This window comes from Chrysoperla carnea, chromosome 3 (assembly GCF_905475395.1).
Source record: "Chrysoperla carnea chromosome 3, inChrCarn1.1, whole genome shotgun sequence".
In the NCBI taxonomy this organism is placed as follows: Eukaryota; Metazoa; Arthropoda; class Insecta; order Neuroptera; family Chrysopidae; genus Chrysoperla; species Chrysoperla carnea.
This window is the reverse complement of record NC_058339.1, coordinates 7,863,315-7,882,188: the sequence shown is the minus strand read 5'-3', so window position 1 is coordinate 7,882,188 and position 18,874 is coordinate 7,863,315. Positions and strand designations below refer to the sequence as shown.

The 18,874-nt window shown below is 30.0% G+C and overlaps 1 protein-coding gene across 1 annotated transcript in view; it reads right to left on the bottom strand.

The window, feature by feature from the left end:
* The window catches only part of LOC123296844 (ecdysone-inducible protein E75), a 187,646-nt gene extending 169,353 nt beyond the window's left edge, over positions 1-18,293 (bottom strand). Inside the window, exon 1 of the mRNA XM_044878516.1 lies at positions 17,822-18,293. Within this exon, the coding sequence (XP_044734451.1) occupies positions 17,822-18,212 (391 nt within the window). The 5' untranslated portion in view covers positions 18,213-18,293. The remainder of the gene's footprint in view (positions 1-17,821) is intronic.
* Between the last annotated feature and the right edge of the window lie 581 nt (positions 18,294-18,874).

Below are 18,874 nucleotides of genomic sequence, written 5' to 3'. Positions count from 1 at the left end.
CCACTTCTATACTGTTATTACTTTTATATGTCAAATTTAAAACACATACAAGCCGTGAATAGAGTCAGATGCGAACCTTGAGATCCACACGAATAACTTCCCATCCACAGCCAGAATGTTTGATTGCTTCGCATTGTTTGTCATATATTCGCCCCTTCAACACACTACTTTATAAATATAATTGTATGGATGGACATGTAAGTCTATGGATTTTATATATGTGTTACATAAAAAATTTAATACTATTTTCCAACATAAAATTTAAAAAAATGCAATTTGGCAATTTTCACAGTTTCTAATCCAACAAGTTTAATAAATTGTTATTTTTCAATAATTTTTCTACATTTACTATACCATTAACATGTAAACAATTGAAAATTAGTGATATTTTAAATAAAACGCATGATTTATTGAAAATTTTATAAGGTTACAGCGCTACGATCGATTTAGCTGTAACCTTCACCTACTATGCTTCCTGCCAATACCAATTAAATCGAGTTTCTGGTCTATACTCTCGTAATATACTAATTTTCACACGCCAGATTAAAATCATAAAAATTAAAAACAATAAATAAAGATTATAAATAATTTTCTTGTAAATGAATACCTACTTGACAGAATTTGATATATATTTTATTTTCCCAATGAAATGAAATGCCAAACCTTGATTTAAACAAAAATTTATTATCATTTTGTTTGTATATTAAATTGTCAAAATTAATGAATGCAAATAATAACAAAGTAATATAATTATTTTTATACTTAAATTTAACAACAAAATTAAAATGTCAAAGGCATCACGTTTTACTTCCATTCATTTATATACAAGTTTCACTTGTTGAATAGGCCACTTTGTGATCACTTCATGAACTAAGCAAAGTCAAAGTCAAAAGCGATTTATTCCTTGTAAACCGATTTGTGTAAACTTAGCTATAAAATTTTCTCAATCAAAGCGGTTCGACCGTTTAGTGGCCACGATGCCGCTGAGAAACACACAGACGCACAGATAAACACTTTAAGCTTATAACACTTCTTCTTAAATCATTATCAAAGTTATGGTCAAGGACATTAGATGAGATGAAAAGCATACTTAGAGAGCTATCATTTCTTTGGGACATATTTTTGGAAATATTTTAATTGAAATTGAAATATTTTAGTTGACTTTTGAATTATTGTTTTAAATAACCTAATTATTTTACCATTTCACTTTTCAAAATGAATTGAGCCAGGTTTATTTGACCATTCATTTCCATAGTAATTATTTATATGTCATGCCTTATCCAACTTGAATCGATGTTGAAGATCATCGCCATTTTTGGTAGTTTTTTCGGGTACGAAAACCTAAGCTCGCACTTGAAACTTAATTACACTTTTAAATGAAACCAAAAAAATTTAAATCAGTTCATCCGTTCAGGCGCTACGATTCCACAAACAGGCAAACACACAGACACACGCACATAGCGGTCAATTTTATAACACCTCTTTTTTTAGTTCAGGGGTTAATAAAACGATTGTAATGTCAAATGTAGTGTCAATCACATACTGAAATCACCCAATTACTTAACATTCGATAATCTTGACATTAATACGTCTAAATGTTTAGGCAAACATTAAAAAAAATGTTTTTTATGTTCAATTAAGTAATTACTTGTTGTTTTTGTTTACTTTTAATCATGCATACGATATTTATTTACATCATGGTCTCTCAATTATAATTGATATTTTTAATATGATGCATACAGGCGTAAACTAAATATTGACAAATATCTTGTCTAGTAATCTTAATTAAAGAGAATTGAAAAAAAAAAAACTCGAACCCGAACTTCTTGGGTTCATGTCAAGCACCCTATCAATTAAGTATGTTAATCAATCATTTTTGTGTGGACGTAAACAATCAAAATGGAAGTAAAAATCAATGAAAACAAAAAATTTTGTACAAGGTCTTCATACACTTTTAATATATTTTTATATTCATATTAAAATATTTAACAGGAAGTTTAATATTCAACTTTTTTATAGATGAATTTTATATATATTTAAAGTGTATGTTAAGGTCAAATGTCAGATGACCTTCATTTGTAAATAAATAAAATGTAGTTATAAAAAAAAATAACACATACACACACCAAGATTATTTATTGATAAAAATATTGTTATTATAAATAAATATCATAAAATATCAATCTTAAATATCAAATGAAACCATTAAAAATCAATTGTATATGTTGTATTATTTATTATTTTTCAAAATTGAAAAAAATTTGAAAATATTGAGAAGAACGAATATAATTTTAAAATTTGTACATGAGTATTTTTGTCAAACAAAACTTTTCTTTTGCAAAATATAATAACGGCCTTAGATTCGGACCCTTTCATTTCCAGGTACAGTCAAACCTGTGTTAAGTGAGAACTGGATAAGTGAGAGTAATAGCCAGGACACGTCATTTTAAGCTCCAAAAACAGCTCTCATAGCGAGAAACAGAAACCTCTGTAAGAGAGAGTAGTTTTTCCCTCATGGACCTCCGTAAGTGAGACTACTCCTTATCTATACCTCTATAAGCGATAGTCGAGCTTTATTTATAATATTTAGGAGGAACTATAGCTACAATAAAAATACATTCGTACTTGCTGTGACTTGTTATTGCTGCGTACCTCGTTAAGAGAGAAACGCTACCCATGTATCTGCATTAGCGAGAAACTCGGGTTAGTGAGAAACCACTATAAGCGAGAATGAGATTGTGCTCCCTTGAACTGTCGCTGATCCAGGTTTGACTGTATATGCTTTTCAGTTTTTCAATTTTGACAAAACTAAATTTGAGCGAGCATTTTCAGTTAGTATCTTGTAAGTGGGCTTTCGTAGTTTCTAAAGCTTTACTTATTTTTGTTTATTAAGCTAGAAGGTTGGAAATCGGTATTTAGATTAAGCGAGTGTCAAAGAAAGGCTTTTTGGTACTGTCAACTTTGACTGGCAGTGTTCATTTTTCGTATTGAAGGCCTAGAAATTTGTCTAAGAATTGAGTTAATGTTCAAGATGAGTCTGTTGGTAGTATCAACATTCCAACCTTTTTATGCAAATATTTCATGCGTTCAAAAACACGAAAAAAAACGAAAATCCCATTTTCATAGAATAGTTATTTACGATACTCGTGGAAGGAAGTTGGACAATCGCAAAAGTATGTTAATATAAATGCGTTATGACATGTGTACCATTCTAGTGCGGTTGTGCGGTATTGAACTACTTTTTCCACGCATATTGAGTGAGAGAAGTACTTCTTATCTCACTGGCGTAGATAAAACTTTGATGGTAACTCTGAGTTTTTTTTATATTTTCATTGCAAGTTTTAAAAGAAAAGTAACATCACAGTTTTTTTTTATCCTAAAAATAAATAAAAAACATGAATTAAAAGTATAAAGTTAATAACTCTAATTAAAACGTATATTTTCTTAATAACTAGATTGTTATAAGATGTATATAAAATTCTAGAAAACAATCTTATCGCCTACGTGTTTACAATCTCATATTATACATAAACAATTTTCATTCTCAATATAATATATTTATCGTTTTTGTTACAATGGTGTGCGGGAGTGCAGGGGAATCGCGATGATGATGTGGTGGTGGTGTTCTTGCTTGGTTTTCGCATGGCTATAACTTTAATAATATTGTGTGTGTGCTTTGGTACATTTTAACGAACTCATACACATACACGAAAATTTTGGAATGGTATATGTTGAATGTATGTACATATACAACAAAGTGGAAAGAAATTTGACCTATTTAACAGAAAATTGCGTAGGCAGTTGGTTATATATACGCATTTTATACGACAGTAAATTTTCGTTAAGCGTCCAATGAACTACAAGTTCGTTGTATATATATATATAGTGGAACCTCGATAAATGGGACCTGAAAGGAACTGCAAATTTGTCTCACTTATAGAGGTATTATTCCACTTACCCAGTGTCTCAGATTTTCATTTATAAATAAATATCTGTCTTGTTTACAGAGGGTTCCATTTATAGAGATCAGAATACTGGTTATTTCAGTTGTAGGGGTGCAATTACTAAATAAAATAACATATTATCATGAAAAATCTTGTGCCTTTTCTTGTATTATCGGTCCACTTACCGGAACGTTTTTGTTACGAAGTTGCTCGGTTCGTGTTAGCTGTTCAAGTTCAGGATATTCTGATAAAGAAACACGTTTTAGTTTTGCTTGTTCTTCAGAACATTGTGATTGAATTTTATCTTTATTCTGAATTATTCTACAAAGAGTAGATTTGGGCACATTAAATTCGACACAGACTTCATTGCATGTCTTCCCACTTTCATACACGGATTTTAGATAACGATTTGAGTCTTTGTTCCGGCATTTTTCAATTAAACATCAGTATGATAGGAAAGCAAAACTAAAACTGAATGTCATTGAGGCTCAAAATAAGTTAAGTGCGGAATTTGCGGGTAGGAAAAGAATAAGTAAGCAAACAAGCAAAACGATGTTATCTCAGTTCTCAATTACAGAGGTTAATGCATATAAAATTCACTCGCTGTCTGAGTTATAAAGGTAACTATGACGATAAAATCGAAAGAACCTGAATCCCAGTTATAGAGGTTTGCATCGCCCCACTAACAGAGGTTATTCAGTGTCAAAGTGTGCATGAGTTCCAGTTATAGAAGTTTCCCACTTATCCAGGTCCCATTTAATCAAGTTTCACTGTATTATAAAATACATGCATAGAAGGAAAACATGGTGAAAAAGATACGAAAAATCCGGTATATATATCCTAGGGAAATAATACGAAAAGAAGTAAATTTTAACATTGTTTAGTTGTAGTAAAAATACCGTATAATGTACGTACGTTTTGGTTATAATGCTTTCGCGCAGTTGATGGAAATCGTATAAAATTATTATTATATTATATTATATGGCATATACGCGACGACAATTGAGTCGTAAATATGAAAAACATTTTTTTTTTTTTTTGTTAATTTATTTATACAGAACAAAACTGAGGAAAAAGTATGCCATACTTTTAAAAAAAATTTATTTATCACTATACTCTTGAAGACTATCTACTTTTTAAACTTAATGCCTTCTGATGTAACACTATTTGGGAACACTAACATTTGTAATATTATATACTCTAAGTAAAAGTCACTGACTCACTGCATTCGACGTATGAAATTGCTTAAAACCTACGGGAAAACACGAAAAACTTAAACTTGTTCATTTAAGTCCCACGGAAAATCAGAAAAACACCCCAAAAATATGTTTTTCTGTTTTATACACGCTAGAAAGATAAGATTTACACCAATTGACCCGAAATAAAGTCTCATTAACAGAATACATAGACTACATATAAAATTTTCATTATCGCGAAAAATTGAAAAGAAAACATGCTAAAGAAAGTTTTTAAACATGCTAGAAAGATGTGGTTTTTGCATTCGAAAATGAATTGCTTGATGGAAAACTTTTTCATGCAAACTCCCCGGAAAATTGGAAAAATCGATTAAAATTACGTTTTTAGTTTTATTACGGTTTGGTCAGTATTTTTTGAAGCTTTTTTAATTAATATAATTTTATTTTCTAAGACGGCGGTGAAGGGGGAGGACCAATCTTGTATTAGATTCCCAGAAAAAAATCACGCGTTGTCATTTTTGTTCATTCACCGAGACTGTGAAATATAGCGAAGCACAAAATTATTTGTATAGGTCTGAATTTGTAACGATTTGAATTTCATTCATAGTAGGTATTGGAGGATAATAAAAATTACATATTTACCGATTAGACATAAATTTCAAACAGATCTAGTTTACTCAAACAAACATCATTGCACCACAGAGTGAGATAGCAAATAATTACGTTTGTATGATATAAAACAACCAATCGAAATGAATAAATAAAAACTAATTAGATAGAAACTTTTATTTAATTCATTTATTTTACGCCAAATGTGTTAACACGCTATTACGCAACTATTTTTCAAAAATAATTACATATCGCAATAACTTGATACATATTTTGAACGGTTCTCACCCGATCACTGAAGTTAAGCAACATTGAGCACACTTAGCTCTAGGAAAATTTGATCGTAAACAATTTATCATTGGACCTAAGCAAACAAACCACACCCAGTGTCACATAGTTTGTTTGTTTACGTACAATAATTTAATGTTTTTGCAAAATAATATAATCCAATTAAATCATGTTATAGTTTTCAAAAATCTCTACCTTTGTTGAATATTATTAAATAAAATTTACTAATATCTTCTGATTATCATTGGCTACTGGTTATCGAATCATAGTCAGTGAATAAACAAATTTATCAATTTTTGTCATACCTGTAGCTCCCAAATTAGGGCACAGATCCAAATTTGGAAAAGAGTTTTTTTGTTGCTCTTGATGAGCTTATTTTGGGAAGTTAGGTTTCTGCAGTTAATAACAGAGCACGTTGTATATACAACTGCACGTTAGCGTGTGAATAGACTTCCTAAATAAAAAAAATAATTATATAAAAACTCTTATTCAATTCATTTATATTTTTATAGCAAATAAAACTAAAAGAACCATAACGATCACATCACAACCTATAAAACGTCATTAAATCAGGTAATAGATAATATTTATTTATTTATATATTACTAGCTGTTACCCGCCCGCTTTGCGTGGCGTAAAATATACCCGCTTTGCTGGGCAACATCCCCACTTGCACCCCTCCCCCCACATTTCCTCTCGTTGGATAACATTTTTGTAATGTACACGTCATGCTCTTTTATTTGATACCCCACTTAGGTATATTTGTAAATATTCGGTATTTCCTTCCCACTTTCTCGCTACACCTTTCTACCCTCCGAAGGTTAAAAAATTTTCTAAATGTAATTTAAAACATTCTGACCAAGTTTTGAACTATTAAAAGCCATAATTTAAAAATATGAATTTTTTATTCATGAACACCCCCGCAACCCCCCTTGTGGGTGGAATTTCGTAAAATCCGTTCTTAGCTGACCTCTACTTGGCAAAAGGAATATTCCTGCCAAATTTCAAGTCTCTAGGTCTTATAGTTCCAGAGATATCGTGATGAGTGACTATCTATCTATATAGATCTATAGAAAGTCTCCTATATATTTATAGATATTATACCTTTGGCATTATATAAAAAACAGAACTTACTATACAATAAACATTATGTATAAATAATATAATCATGGCTCTTCACATGAGTTAGTTTAGTTCAGTATAAAGTAAAGTAAGTAGGATAGATATGTGTGTGGAGATTTGCTACTAGAAGAAGGGAATTATATGGTGGTAGTTCGCGGGACGGCAATGACCTACAGTAGAGCACACTGGGTTATTTCCCTCTCGATCACCATCGAGGCAGTGACCTCCACACAGAGCAAGCAATACACATCGTGCGTCGTCATCGGACAGACAAAGATAACCTATTAGCTATAGTATGTTGTGTGAGTGAATAAAAAGATGATGTATATTTCTATTTCATACGCTGGTATAGTGCTTCATGTGTATATGTTTCACTCTTATCTAATGACCTACAACTCTGAAAGTTAGTTATGTATATATTTGTAGTAAAATTGTTTATTTTATTTTATTTTGTAGTTCCATACTTTGTGTGTGCAACAAACAACAAACTTCATTCTTGTTTTTAATTATTATTTCTATTGTTTTAGGAGCGTTTACCACTTAGCCTATAACGTATATAAAATTCGCTGGTTCTCTTTCTTTTCATGCGTGTCTACTTAAGTTGACTTCATATGAGAACACTTTTTGGACCTATGTTCTTTACCACACGTTTTCATTCTCATTTGTTTGCTGGAGGTAAAACCAAAAAAATGCAACAAAAAAAAAACGACACCAAAAACCGACATGCAAGTTACCAATGAACCTAAAACTTTTTTAATCGATTCAGCTTGTATTTTTATGTCAAAATTTTATGTTTTATCATTAAAAAAATGACTTGAAAGTGAAAGTTATCAGAAGTTAAAGATAACAGAGATAATTAAAAGTATAAGCAAATTTTTATATTATGTCATAATAAATATCCTGATCAAACTAAACGTAATAAACGCACATATTGGGTTGACACTTTATAATGTACCAAGGTACGAAAGGAGTATAGTTTCTACAAGGTGTCCCACGACACATCTAGATACTTAAAAAATTATAGTATCTAGAAATAGATACAAGATACAAAAATGTATCTAGATACTTTATCTAGATATTTATATCTAGATATGTTACAGCACTGTTGTTAGCAATTCATTCGTTGGCTTCAACAAATTCACCTTCGTTTTTCATATATGTAATACATATCTCGAGAATGATTTCTGGAACCGTTTCCCTTATTCTAAATTATCTACATTTCAAAACGACTAATAACATTCCTATCGGCCTTTTTTAATCTGTGAGGCATCCTGTACATTCCACGTCAAAAGTGAATAACTGAAAGTTAATATTTTCGAAAGCCGAGATTTTTATAAGGAAACTTTTTCTCGTAAACCTTATAAATTATGATGAAATAGTTTTACATATGGAGCCAACTTAAGTAAACACGCTGTATACAATACGTGTATAGGGTGTGTCATTAAAATTGCATGGAATATATAAGTATGGAATTCCTTGCACAAAAATAAAAAAATAAATAAATTTAAATATAAAATCGATGGCTTTTCCGTTTCAATACAAACCACGATAAAAATTTTTAAAGCGGAGATTTTTTATTTTTGACATGATGACAAAGTTTTTAGTACAAAAATATTTTTGTACTAAAAACTTTATAGTCTAGCCTCCCATAACAAAAAATGTACCCTATCGAACACTTCAAAACTGTAAAGTGGAAAAGACTAATATTTTTCTTCCATTGCGGTATTTTGTTGTTCAGTATCATTAATACGTTTGGCTTATTATATTGTGTAACAGGATTTTTATGTCTTCAACAAATTTTGATACATTTAACTAGCAAACCTTTGCCACTTAAAGATTATTACTTACTGTTAAAAATTGTTTGATTTTTAAATAATATTATAATTGACAATCCAAAACTCTTTGAGATTCGAATGAAATATTTAAAGAATAATGACACAAAAATAACATAATAACAAGTGAAAACAAACAATTGACTGAATAAATTGTTGAAATACCATGTATAGACAGTGTTGATTACTCTATCACATTATACATACATAACTGATATTTCCATATAATACATACTATACAATTTACGCCTAATTTGCGCCCTCACGGGTAAAAAGTGATGTTTACGAAAAAATGTTTCAAACAAAAGTTGTTTATTTTTGTATAAGGAACATTTTTTACATTTAAACTTTTGTTCTATCTCTAACGGTTTACAAGATGGGTCTTACGGATCCAAGACCCAATTGGCCTATGTTGCTCATTTACGAACTTGACCTAACTTTTTACGTTCTTAGTACGCTATTTCTGCTTGATATCTCTTTTCGTTTTTCAGTAATCGTGATGACAGACGGACAGACAACAGACGACGGACATACAGACAACCGGAAATTGACTAATTAGGTGATTTACTAATTAGGTGAACACCTATACCAAAATTTTATTCATAGTATCAATATTTTTAAGCGTTACAAACTTGGGACTAAACTTAGTATACCTTGATATATTTCATATACATGGTATAACTAGTAAATATTTGTATAATAATGCAACAAACCGTTTGTCAATAATAATAATAATAACTTTTAAAGTATTTATGTATGCATTTATAAAACTAACAGACTAAAGCATTGCAGTACAGACTGACTGAGAAAGAATTACATTGTGAGTGCAATACACTGCACATTGCACTCTGCAAAGTGCATTGTACTTACTTACATACAAATAACTAGTATTACTATTAGATTATTATTATTAGTTCATACGCTGTAAGTAGTTGATTTGTATACGTTGGCAATGGAATCAATGTAGGAAATGTTTTTAATTGCTTATTAGAAAGGACCTCGGTCTCCTTGGCCTGAGTCTCGGTCAAATTTGCTCATACAGCGAATAAAAGTATAACTTAAAACTTTCAAGCTTATTTTGCCTGATTGTTATACCAAGCATATATGAAATATATCAAGGTATACTAAGTTTAGTCCTAAGTTTAAAACACTTAAAAATATTGATCCTTAGAACAAAATTTTGGTGTGGGTTTTCATAAATTCCATTTTCGGTTGTCCTTTCGTCTGTCCGTCTGTCGGTCTGTCCGTCTGACAACGCGATAACTCAAAAACGAAAAAGAGATATCAAGCTGAAGCGTGCTCAGAACATCGAGTTCGTAAATGAGCAACATAGATCAATTGAGTCTAGAGTCCGTGGGACCCATCTTGTAAAAATAGATAGAACAAAAGTTTAAGTCGAAAAAATGTTCCTTTTAAAAAAATAAACAACTTTTGTTTGAAACATTATTTCAGCAACATCACTGTTTACCCGTGAGAGCGCAAATATAGTATGTATTATATGGGAATATCCCTTATGTGTCTATGATATGTATGTATATATGGCTCTCTAAGAGTGGCTATCATGACGTAAAAAATAACAAACGATTTCGTAATCAAAACTGTCTATACATGGTGTTTCAATAATTAACTCAGTCAAGTGTTTAATTTCACTTGTTTTTATATATGTATTTGATTAAAATCGGTTATAGCGAATGAACTATATATCAATAGCAACTATTTTTATGGTATAAATTGCAGTAAAACATATTTATTACAATTCGCTACATACACTTAATTTAACAATAATAATTGTACTTTTACTATTAATAAAAATTTATTCAATGAAATTACTATTTTCATTCAAAATATCAATTATTTTGCAATAATTTTTTTATAAAAAAAAATTCAGTTTTTAAATTCTTAGGGAAAAATTGTTCCTTACACTACAGAAAGATATTTAGCATATCCAAAAATAAATGAATTTAAGTTTTTAAATTATGAGAAAATTAAATTATATTGATAAACTCTTCTATGTTGTAAAATTGTTTTTGAAGACAAGCCATTATTTTCATAATTAAATTATCTTTCTGCTGATACCAATTTCGATTGGGTAAGAGATCTGTGTAGTTACCTATATTGATTTACGATATGAACATGAATTAGCTCGAGAAATTTGAGTAAACTACGTGTAAAAAACTAATTTATACGAAAGAGAAAATGTAACATTAAATTTTCGAACTAAAATAAAATGGTACACGTATGAAACTGTATATGTAATATCATATATTGTTAAAATTAAAATTGATGTGAAGTCACGTTCTATGCGTAAACACAGCATAAACTAACTAATAAATTTACACCAAATACTGTTATTCACATAAAAAATATATTTGCTATACATTCTGAATGACATTCAATAAAAATAAAATTTTAACAAAACCTTGATAATATTCTCAAACAGAAAATTCATGGAAAATAAAGATTAAACAGAAATTCTGAGAATGTATATATTTTTAATCAGAAGAATGTTCACTTTTTGTTTCATTTACTGAAGAAAGAAGAATATAACTACTAATTAACTGTTTAAATATCCTGTATATTCTTCGACGTCAATATTTGAACTAGTTATTCTTTTATCAGATCTACTTTAGTGAAATTTTGGGTGTATATATAACAAGTTCAAAATGCTCGGAAATAGAAAGTTTTAAAATTGCTTTTTGGAAAATGAATGATCAGTATATTGCAATTAAATTTAATTTTGACAAATAAAATTTTATCAAATAAGTAAATAATTACAAAATAAAAAATTTTTGTTTTTTTGCTAGTAATCAAAAAAAATTCAATTCAATGGAATTTTTCTGAGGATAAAACCAATTTTCTGTCGTATTAGATCAGGAGATTGTGGTATCATTAATATGCCTGTCCAGGGATTGTAAATCTATTTTCGGGCACTTGATGCTGCATTAACCCATGAAATAACAAATGAAGTTGGCCAAATTTTGTTACCCAGGAGTTTTAGGGATAGGGATGCATCCAAAATCGTTACTTGAGGGGTTTTGGAGGCCCTGAATACAAATATGCTGTCTACTATTCCTCGATGTACCTGGAAAGCAGAATACCTTGGACACAGAGCTTATTTTCGCGATTTTTTTCAAAAGTTGTCACAAAATGCATCCACGATCGATATTTGGGGGGATTTTAAAAACTCGTCGGAGTACCTGGGGGCCAGGATTAAGCATTTCGCGAGTTGATGAAAGACAGGTTCTTCCAAGCCCCAATAACACCTGACTAACAGTTGCATATAATACATATTTTGTGACGATGAGCTTCTGGCCTACAATTATATGATTCGACTTATCATGATAAATGAAGTAAACAAATTTTATTGTTATCTTAAACCTAAACAAATGTATGCCATTCTCAATAATTCCTTCTATTTTTTATTTTTTTATTTTAGTTTTTTAATTTAATTTTATCAGCAATCAATTCAATATGTATAGAAGAAATTCATTGAACTCTTTTATAATATCTTTTGACTTATTAATGCGGTATTAAAACTGCTTTTTTTTATCGATATAAATGTTCATAAATATATTATAAGACAGATTATTACAGTTTAGTCACGATCTTTGTAATTCACGTTATTGCTTTCATTGATTTTTAATTAAGGTACTTCTATCTAATGAAAAGAAATTAAATCGCAAATTAAATTGTTCAAAATGTAATATGTTATATTTTTTAATCTTAAGAATGTCCCCAAAATTTGATCCTACTTGAGGCTTTTAGAAGAGTAAAATTTTTCGATAAATATCATAGTTTTTAAAATATTGATACCTATCTTATCTTATACCAGCAATGTTGGAAAAGGATTCAACGATTTTCATGACATTTAGTATGCAAGGGGTTTCAGGAGCGAAAAATCGATATAACTAGGTTTCATTTTATAAAAATGTCAGCTTATCTCAGAAACGACACCAACGGTATTGATGAAATTTAGTAGGCAAAGGGTTTCGGGGGCGAAAAATCTATCTAGCTAGAAATATCTATAACTCACACTCTTTGTTTTATCTTGGAGACTAAAAAGAAACATGAAGCGATCAAGATCACATTCATAATACAGTGCAACCTTAATATAACGAATTCCTCGATTTAACAAATTTTTCGCAATCCCCTTGAATTGTCCATAAGAGTCAATATAAAATATACCTCTACATTACGAATATTTTTTGCGAACAGCCTCTTTATAACGAATTTTAGACAAGATAAAAAATTTAAATACCTCTAAATAACGAAATTCGTCAATTCAAAACCTTTATATAACGTATAAAGTCCCACCAATATATGACAGTTAGTATGCTCCATAGTAGTAATTCATGTCGCGAGAAGTTCCGACACTTTTTTCCTCTTTATAACGAATTTTAGACCAACTTAACCTCAATATTACAAACCTCAGTTTAACGAATTACTTGATATAACGAATATTTACTGGTTCCCTTCAGATTCGTTATATCGAGGTTGCACTGTAATACAGTTAAATCATGTTATATTTATTAATAAAAAGAACTCTACATCAAGACCAATGCTCGGACAATCAAATAAATAAATAAAAATATTACTCAGGAAATGCATAACCTTGTGGAATAATATAATTAATCAACATTTTTATTTTAATTACACCCCACATTTACTTATTTATTGCCTTTGTTTGTTTGTCTACACTACTTACTGCAGTCGAAGTAATTCATTTACATATATGCAATGCATATACATATTTAAGGTAGTGGAACCAATGATAGGGATTGCCCACATTAAAAATAAAAGGTATTCAATGATTAATTTATTTCTTATTTTGTTTCTGTTTTTTATTTGATAACAAGTAGATACCCGCCTGCTTTACTGGGCAATTTGCCCTTTAAAAACTAAAACTCTCACGTTAACGCCCTCGCTTATCCTCCCTTTTGTTCACAATTTTATGGATTTAAAATTTTTGGTGGAGAACTTTTTTGAAAATGAAGTTTTTTAGGTCCAATCATTAAATTAGCCTGATTTTTATACTTTTTGGATCAAAATTACCCCATTCACTGAGTTTTATCAAATTTTAAGATAAAAGTTTTTTTTGCGATTTCTCGATTTTTTCAAAGGGACTCCTTAAAAAAATTTCAAAAAATCGAAAAAATTTTGTTACCTCCAATTTCGATAAAAATCAGTATATAAGGTAATTTTGACCCAGAAAGTACAAAAATCGGGTGCATTTGATGACTGGTCGAATAGTTTTTGAGATACGGACTAAAATCAACCCAAAAATTGCAATATCTCCGAAACTCTGCATCCAATCATTAAATTAACCCGATTTTTATACTTTTTGGATCAAAATTACCCCATCCACTGAGATTCATAAAATTCCAGAACAAAAAGTTTTTTCCCGATTTTTTCAAAGGGGTACTGTCAAATTGTAGTATCAGTAGCACTAGTCAACTGATCGAAGTTGATTGGCTAGCGCCACTGATATTACAATTTCACAGATACTGTGAACAGTATAAATTAAACGAAAGTATCATTGTGCAGTCCGCCACCAAATTATCAAAGAGTAAAATTTATAATAAGAGTAATCATTAGCTAATTCTTACTGATGATGACTACTTGGTAGTCGAAAATACGTATTTTAAAAATACAACAAAACTTAAATAGGAAATTGGAACAAAAATCGAAATTTATTGTGCCTTACATGGGTCCAGTACCTTATTTAATGAGACTACATAGCAGACTATATTATAGTCTTAATAATACAAATACCACAAAAAAACGTTATAAAAGTCCTCTCATCCCACACACGCATATTACCATATAAATATAAATGTCCCCCTTTTCAAAGTCATCAACTCAAATGTATGTCTGAATTAAAATATAATATTTGTGTGATGGCATGGCCTTAGTGCAGTACATTGATACTTCAATAAACACAATGTGTGTCTGACTGAGTCTGACTACATGAATGTTTTAGTTACTATCGTATCGTATCGTTACTGATGATGCTGAGCTGATTGTGAGAACTAACAGACTGCATCATCATCATCATCGACGAAGGATCGCGTATTTAAAGCACACAAATGAAATGAAACTATTTAATAAAAAAAAAAAGTGATGCAAATATTGTTTTAATGCAAAATAAATGCATGTCATATATTTTTCTTTTATATTTTTTTTATGTTCACAGTGTAAGTATATACAGGCTGTAAAATGACCGAGTCATTGATGTATACAAGATGTTCAATAGTTGATAGTAGAAAAGCACACTACTGAATTAAGCTTGTCAAGACTATTAAAAAAGCTCTTTACAAAATTTCGATCTGATGTATACTTTCTGAGATATTTAAACAAATCAATAAATTACACAGCACTCACATACAGGCCTTACATTGTTTATTACATACATAAAAGGGTGAGAAGTAACTTAAACGGAAATTGAATAGAAAAAAAAATTGTAAAATAATTTAACTGGGCAGTTTACGTGAAATCCAAAAACAATTTGCTGTCTTTATCGTCACATTTGATAATATAATTATCTTTGTTTAATTATTATTGGAAATTGTTATAATTCTGATGATCCAACAACTATTTTTTACTATAAATAACGTGATTTTATAGAGTAGGAGTTACAAGTATTTGAGCTTAAAAAATTTGAAGACCACATTTTTCAATTGATTCTTGTTCAAAAAGGCTTATAGATTAATATTCCGAATTCCGGAGAATCACTATTGCTTCGATTTTTGAATATACTCTCGTGAAAAAAGGTTCTTTGACAGTTTTCCGTAAAGTTCATTATTTTTTTGATATATTAACAGTCTCATGTTTGGAAAAACTCTTAAAATGCCTTTTCCAAAACTATAAAACGAGCCTAAAAATTACGTTTTTGAGCTTACCAAAATAATATTAAGATTGTATCGATTATGAAAATTTCTCAAGAAGAACATTTGCCTACTTTGAGGTGCTTTTAGAATGAACGAGCACCAATTTTAAATAAAAAGCTTGATTTTTTGTATATTAAGTTTAACTAAGCCTAAATCAATCCTAAAAATTTGGGGAAGGGGGTTATCCAATTATATAAATAAATGATTTCAATTTTGTTTCCATAGATTTCTAGTCGGTGGAAATTAAGTCTTTTGATGATGAATTATATTATAACTAGGTAATTTAAGACGAAAAGTATCGAAAATTTTGTTAGGTATTTAGTTTTTTATATTTCGAAAAAGAAGGCAGATATCGAAAAATTTTATTCTTAGTTTTCGCGAACATTCATGAAGTTGTGACAAAATTATACCTTAAAAACAAATAACAATGAATCTGTCGATACTAGGAACTTCTTGTTCGACGTAAAATTATTGATAATTCGACAAATAACAAATGTACGACAAAATATTCAATGAACACTCTATATCAGTGTTATCGATGAGTGCATTGAATCGTTCACGGAGTACATAAAATATAGAGTAAAATATTTTTACACATTTTATAAAAGCAAGGCTGTAATGCTCATTTGAAAACAATGTATTTAATACACTGATTGATTCATAAACATTACAAACAACATTGTAGTCAGAATATAACGGCAACCTTCAGACATGGCATGGCTGCGAACTAACAATCAAACAATTGCAACCACATCCCACGAATTGCAACACTAGTGTGTATATGCGCACTCTATGCATAATATATTTCAGTTATTATTCAAGCTACGAAAACGTGAATTTCATTTAATTAGTTCATTTTCCAGAAGTCATTGTCTTAGTCATGCTTAAAATACAAATTTTAGCATGCAAACAAAAATAGCGAAGAATTCCGTGTGGGCTTTCTTGCATAGGAGTATAATAAATATTTACATGAAACAAAAATGCCTTTCTTTAAAACACTTTCCTTGAACTTTTGAGTAAGTTAAGTTGAAACAATTAATATATTTTTTTGCAAGTTTTTTAATTCGAAGAAAGACAGACTCGTTGGCACAAGAGGGGCCGTCTAAAATGCCTGTTTCACATGAGCCATCAAGGAATGACTGCGACAAGCCCATCTTGATTACACGGCCAAACCACAGCTAGGCCATTCGACTGAGATCAAAGTTGAAAAGGGTGGTGATACCCCTTGTAGAACCTGTATGGAGGACGATGAATGGTCTTTATGGCCTTTCTGCATGGCGTCTGGCCTCAACAGAATATTATAGCGGCATCTGCTGGAGACGTCTCAATTTCGGGTAACAGATTGTTCTCATGGAGGACATAGAAGGCACCTTGCTTTATGTTTTATTATTATTACCTCGAAAGGATAAATCTTTCATATTAATTTTGCCAACGTCCATTATGGTTACAACTCGAAAATACAAAACAAAAGAAGGGAAGTAATACGTCCAAAGGAAAAAGTCTAAAGAAAAAGCTGATCTTCTTTGAACACTTTGCAATATAATATTCACTCGTGAAATCCATAAAATTGGGGCTAAATCTTCTCATTTTATATCATGGCTGATTCTTCCATTCGAAATTGAGTCGATGAAATTTTATTCAATTGTAAGATTTATATCTTAAATAATACTTTTCAACCAGACTTAAGAATTAATTACAGATAATTGAGAAAAAATACTCTCGCAACAGGACTCGAACCCGGGCCTCTTGCTAAACATTAATTATAATCTTAAAGACTTTGACGTTTAAAAATTGTGTACAAACTAGTGAACAAACACATAAATAAGTTTAAGTCATTGGAAATACCAATAGAAAAAATGGTGATTGCAAAGATAAAACCATCAAAAAAGAGAAAAGAAATTGAAAAACAAAATCAAAAGTTAATTTAATATAATTTAACCTACCTAAATCTGGAATGGAACTAGACGGTTCCTCTTGGGACCCATGATGATGTTGCTGCTGTTGTTGTTGTTGATGATGCCCTGGAGCCGAACCATTCGATGGTCCCGATGGATGTATAATCACAACCGAATTTGGTGTACCCTGACGTTCCTGTTTAATTTCAGTCGGTTGCAGAACATGCACACGATGATGCTGTTTTGGTGGCGGAGGTGGCGGTGGGCGCATACTTTGTGATGTACTTGGTGGTGAAGATGTGGATGATGACACAATTGCTGCAGTTCCAGGTACAATACGAAATTCCTTAACTAATGTTGTTGTTTGCTGTTGTTGCGATTGTAATTGTTGTTGTTCAACTGCGGCAACTGTTGTACCCGAAACGATTTGAGGTTGCATATTTGTAAATTAATATGAGAATTGTTCACAAAAATTTTTTAATCAAACACATTATCGTTTTTTATTATTGCACTTTCAAAAGAAGGGTCAATCTTTGAAGAAAATTATTCACCGTAAAACACTGGATGTGCACTTCTGATTAGAAAAAAAATGCATTTAGTGATTAGTTAATTAATAATTGAAAGTTAATTAAAGTCTTAAAAAAAACTAACACACGACTTATTTTGTATTATAATATAATTAAATGCACTTTCATTCAAATGAAAGTAAATATAATTTTTTTTTTTAAATAAATGTTTTGTTTTTTATTTGAAAATATTAAATCACATTTAATAATAATAATAATAAAAAGAGAAAACTTCACAAAGTAAAAAGAAATAAAAAAATAAATAAAAAACACAAAACAAATGATAAACGGTCACAAAAATAACAAATTGGTCCAAAAACAAATGATAAACGAATCACAAAAAATAACAATTGGTCCAAAAAAAACAACAAAAAAAAAAATTAAACGATTCACAAAATTATAACAAAGTTATTATTGCACAATAAAAGAGTCCCTTTTTTTTTACTCACTATAGCACTTAGTTTTTCTCAATTGCACATAAAATGATGAATTTTATAAATAAATAAATATAATAAATAAAATATATTGCACAGAA